The sequence below is a fragment of the Podarcis tiliguerta genome (genome assembly GCF_965153285.1).
Source record: "Podarcis tiliguerta genome assembly, chromosome: 17".
Taxonomy (NCBI): Eukaryota; Metazoa; Chordata; class Lepidosauria; order Squamata; family Lacertidae; genus Podarcis; species Podarcis tiliguerta.
This window is the reverse complement of record NC_139550.1, coordinates 4120197-4125513: the sequence shown is the minus strand read 5'-3', so window position 1 is coordinate 4125513 and position 5317 is coordinate 4120197. Positions and strand designations below refer to the sequence as shown.

The window sequence follows — 5317 nt, the reverse complement described above, 5'->3', positions numbered from 1 at the left end:
CTGTTAATCCCAGGAGTTCAAGGTGGTGTCCATATCTTCTACCCCTTATCATTTAATCCCCACAACATTCCTGTGAGGTAGGTTTGGGCAGAGAGAGAGAGAGAGAGAGAGAGAGAGAGAGAGAGAGAGAGAGATTATCCCAAGGTCACCCAATGAGCTTCATGGCTAAGTGGGGATTTTAGCCCTGGTCTCCCAGGCCCACGTCCATCACTCCAGCCACTACCCAACATTGACTGTTTGGTGTCACGTCATCCCTGATCAATGGCCATGCTGCCTGGTGGCTGTTGAGTGTTTGGTGTACAAAAGGGGCAAAGGTCCTACTCAGCTTGCATGGTGTGGGGACAAGGACGGTGCTGACACATGTTGAGGTTCACCTCAGATGCAAAAATGTCCTGGGCTGGCCCTGAGCCTACATAGCTATGCCTGCAATTCCCCAAACTGATTCTGAATTATGATTGTGATCAAAATTTGGGAACCTCAGCTATTAAACAGTTTCCTTGTGTGAAACCAGCTGCAACTGTTCCCAACTATGCTCAGTCCATTTCCTCTAGGAAAGTCAATGGGCACAGTTCCAAAAATGATCAGAGAAATAGTATGGCGGGGGTAGTGTCATTTGGGGGGTATAAGGGTATTAGACTAGTTTTCTAATATCTGTCTGAGAGGGAATCTGTGGGTTTAGAATAGGTTGTCCTACGAAAAGAGAGGTTGGGTCGGAGATAGAGGGGGATGCAAATCTCAATCGCTTTCTCTTACAAATGACACAGCCATGCATCATGTTGTCTGTATATGCCAAGGATCATATTGCAATTTGCATGGTGTCATTAACTGTAATTATTTATCACCTTCTGTCACAGTGGGATTTACCAAGCCCTGATCACTGGTTACTGACTCAGATAATAGATTTAAAATGTATGTTTTATGAAAATCACCTGAGCCATATTCTGTGTAATGATATGTACTGGATTTTGTGTGTGTTGTTGTTGCTGTATCATTTTATGTAGGCAGCAAAGCATTGTAAAAAAAGAAAAGAAAAAAGCCCTCTTCTACAGCTTTAAGACACAACACCTCACTTAAACAAGAACCTCTGATGTGAAGACACAGAAGGCAAACAAACAATAAGCTTATTCCTGTGGACTGTATATCCTAAGCTGCTTTGGACTTTGTGGTGAAGAATAGGTAAGAAAGCAAAGAAATAAGAAATAGAAAAGAAAAGAAAAGAAAATGTCTGTAAATTGTCTTTTTATGGGTACCATCAGCCACAATCAACACTTGGATCAGAGGTTCTACATTCTTTTCCCCCTTTTTAAAAAATCAACGTTATTTCTACATCCTAAAAGGAGTTAAGGCTTTATGAACATTCAAAGTGAATATTCACAAGCCTCCAATGAACCTTTTGTTTCCCCTACTGCAGGCCAAGGAAACTTACCCTGTGGCATGTGGTACAAATCACCCTCACCTCCTGGCAGAGTGTCGGTTCCCACTGGAGACTGGGAATGCAACTACCAGCTCCAGAATCCCCCAAAGGAAAACAGAGAATATGCAATTCCATTGCATTCCCTGAGAGATAATCCACCATTGAGCAGGAACTGGCACACACAGCATTAGTTCCCTGCTAGAGATTCTTTGACAGGTGGCCTCAGTCCCCAGTGAGAAATGATGCTCAGCTGTGGGCTGTGAGGGCCTCCTGCCACTTCTGCCTTTGTCCCAAGGCATGTTTCTTCACCTTGGGGTAGGAGAAGGGAGAGGAAGGGACAGTTTGCAGGACTGGGGGAAGACACAACAGCTCAGAAATAAGAAAGAACAAGGGCAGTGAAAGTAAGAGAGCCAGTGTGGTGAAGTGGTCAGAGTGTCAGACGAGGACTTGGGGGACCAGGTTTCAGATCATTCGGTGACCATAGGCCAGTCACTGCCTCTCAATCTAAGCTACCTCATAAGGTGGTTGTGAGGATTAAATGAGGATGGGAAGAAAACCATGTATGCCACCTGCTCAGACTGTGAAGAGACAAACAGAAAACATCTCAGATCCCAGCTTTCTAGATGTGAGACAAGCAAAGTGTGGACGAGCCCTGAGTGAGGTCCTGGCCCTAACTTACAATTTCTTAAGCTATGTTCTCATTTGGTTATGATATATGGTTTCTTTACACATGTACAGTATATATAACATTACAATACAGGAATGTCTTGCAGCATTGGATTCAAACAGGCACTATCTTGCACTATGCTTGTCACCTAATTTCTCTCTCTGCTTCTCGTCCACATAGCTTCCTAACTCTGTTGCTTCATTCCTAACTTCCATTCTAAACTCTAACCTTTCCTAACACACTAAAACACTGGAGTTGTCTTTTACACCACACCCTTAGTTGAGGGTATATACTGGAAGCCCCCTGAGTTCCTGGGGCAACCCAGTCAGATGGGTGGGGTACAAATATGATGATGATGATGATGATGATGAAACCCACTCATCTGCAAATGGGATTGTTTTATTATCCTTTGTGTCGCTTAAATGGCTCTACCCCAGACTAATAACTCAAATGAAAATTATCTAACTTAATGAGCTTTTACACTCGGTCAAATAAAGGATTAACAAGGTCCAGCACATGGCTTAGATACACATTGGGTCTGACTTACATACACACATGAGTCAAGCTATCACCTCCAAGGAAATTAGCTTTGATGCCCCAAAACTTCATTAAACCCATAAACTTAAAGGGACGTGGGTGGCACTGTGGCCTAAACCACCAAGCCACTTGGGGTTGTTGATCATAAGGTCAGCAGTTCGAATCTGCGTGACAGGCTGAGCTCCAGTTGCTTTGTCCCAACTGCTGCCAACCTAGCAGTTTGGAGCATACCAGCGTGAGTAGATAAATAGGTACCATTGCAGTGGGGAGGTAAGTGGTTTTCCAGGCGCTCTGGCACTCGTCACAGTGTTCCGTGCGCCAGAAGCAGTTTAGTCATGCTGGCCACATGACCCAGAAAAAGCTGTCTGCAGACAAACGCCGGCTCCCTTGGCTGGTTACCATTATCTTCAACAAATCCATAAACCTATAACAGGGTCATATTTCAGTGGCAGAGAAAAGGCTTTGTACTTGGAAGGTCTCAGGGTCCATTCCTATCATCACCAGTAAAACAAAAGCAAAAACCCACAACACAAGTATCACAGATAGCAAAGTCCTTGCCTGAAACCTTGCAGAGACACTGCCAGAAAGAGTCAACCACAGTGGACCTGCTGGATTACTATAAGGCTTAAAAATGGTCAGGGACCCTGACCTGGTAAGTCCAGTGAGTGGTGACTATGGGGTTGCGGTGCTCATCTCTCTTTCAGGCCGGGGGAGCCAGCCTTTGTCCACAGACAGCTTTCCAGGTCATGTGGCCAGCATGACTAAACTGCTTCTGGCAACAGAACACCTGACGGAAACCAGAGTGCATGGAAATGCCATTTACCTTTCCGCCACAGCGGTACCTATTTATCTACTTGCACTGGCGTGCTTTCGAAGTGCTAGGTTTGCATCTCATGTTTGGCTGAGGATCAACAAGGTCTTCTGCACCTTCGGAGAATTTTAATCAAAGCCTCTTTCACATCTCTGTTCTTCAGACTGTATATAATTGGATTAAACAATGGAATGACAATGCTATAAAACAGAGAGATCATTTTGTCCTGACCAGGGGAGTGGCTGGACTCAGGTCTCATGTACATAAATATGGCGCTGCCATAGAAAAGCACCACCACTGATATGTGAGAGACACATGTAGAGAATGCTTTGTGCTGTCCTTGGGCAGATTGGATTTTCAAGACGGAAGCTAGGATGCGGGTGTAAGTCATCAAGATAAAGGAGATGGGGATAAGCAACGTGAAAATGCATCCCACCGAAGTGACCTTTTCAACCATCTTGGTATCGGCACAGGCCAACTTCAGCAATGCTGGCATTTCGCAGAAAAAGTGATCAATCAGATTGGGACCACAGAATGGCAACCGCCAGGTAAGGACTGTGTGTGCCACTGGCAATAAAAGGCCACTCATCCAGGTTGCGACAGCCAGCTTCATGCATACTCTCTTGTTCATGAGGAACGTGTAGTGCAGTGGGTGGCATATTGCCACATACCTATCATAGGCCATCACTGCCAGGAGGATGCACTCAGTCGTGGCCAAGACCAGGAAGACATACATCTGTACAGCACAACCAGCCAATGAGATGGTTTGTCTTGGGCTCTGGAGGTTCACCAACATCTGGGGGACTGTGCTGGATGTATAGCAGATGTCCACAAAGGCAAGGTGGCTCAGGAAGAAGTACATGGGCGTGTGGAGTCGGGGGTCCAGCCAGATGAGCATCAGTATCATTGAGTTGCCCACCAGAGTGATGGTGTAGGTCACAGAAAAAAGCCCAAACAGCAAAAGACGGATCTTCAAGCTCTTCGAGAGACCAAGCAGGAGGAATTCGGCCACAAATGTTTGGTTCCTCATAGCAGCTTCCTAGTCTCATTTCCTATACAAAAGAAAGAGATGAAACCTGTCACCTGGGCTTGTGTGTCTGAAGTGGAGAATATTACTCACTCTCAGTGCTACAAACATGAAATGGGTTGATATCTGAGATGACTCCTGTTCTGTCTTAGTTTGGATTAAATAAACTTACAAATATCATTTATCTCTACATGTTCCATTATCTTTTCCCCTTGATAGAGTTGGGACAGTTTCCCCCCAGCAATGTTTCTTTGTTTGGGGTGGTGGCATCCTTGATGACTGGGAGTGGGCAAATTTCTTTCTGTGGAGAGTCTCACCATGGCAATAAGCATCTGTGTAGGCTTTTCTTAATCACATTTAAAAATGACAAGGAAACCCCACTTTTGTCTCGTCATCTCAATTAAGCCAAACCCTCCCACCGCCACCAGTGCCCCACCAAAATATCAGACATCCACCCCCCCTAGAAGCAGCTGAATATCTCACCACCGTCATTTACTGGGATAAATGGTCTCAAGAAGGGAGAAGATGCCTTTATAATCAACAGAAACTTCCTTACCCCTGAAGCAGAAGAAAATAAACCTATTAAGAATGTATGGGTAAGGATAATAATAATAATAATATATTAAGTATGCACTAGAGGTGTGGCTTACAACTAAAATCCATTTCACATGCCTCCTAAATAAACGCTTTGTTAAAATGTTTGGAGGGCAACACACACACACATCCTGATGTCTGAGACACTGGTGTCCCCTTCCATTCCATTTGCTCTTCTAGCTTTCAAACCTTGATGGAGTTACCTTACCCTTCCACTCCTCCCACAGCCCCCCTTGCTAGGATGGGACCCATAGCACACCCCTAATC

The 5317-nt window shown here is 44.9% G+C and overlaps 1 protein-coding gene across 1 annotated transcript; it reads right to left on the bottom strand.

Moving 5' to 3' along the window:
- Positions 1–3526: 3526 nt before the first annotated feature.
- On the bottom strand, positions 3527–4986 carry LOC310667282 (olfactory receptor 2A5-like; the record flags this gene model as incomplete). Its single annotated transcript, XM_083419122.1, has 2 exons — positions 4940–4986; positions 3527–4481 (listed from the first exon to the last, which is right to left on the bottom strand). The coding sequence occupies exon 2, from the start codon at positions 4457–4459 to the stop codon at positions 3527–3529; it is 933 nt and encodes a 310-aa protein (XP_083275248.1). The 5' UTR covers positions 4460–4481; positions 4940–4986.
- Positions 4987–5317: the final 331 nt, after the last annotated feature.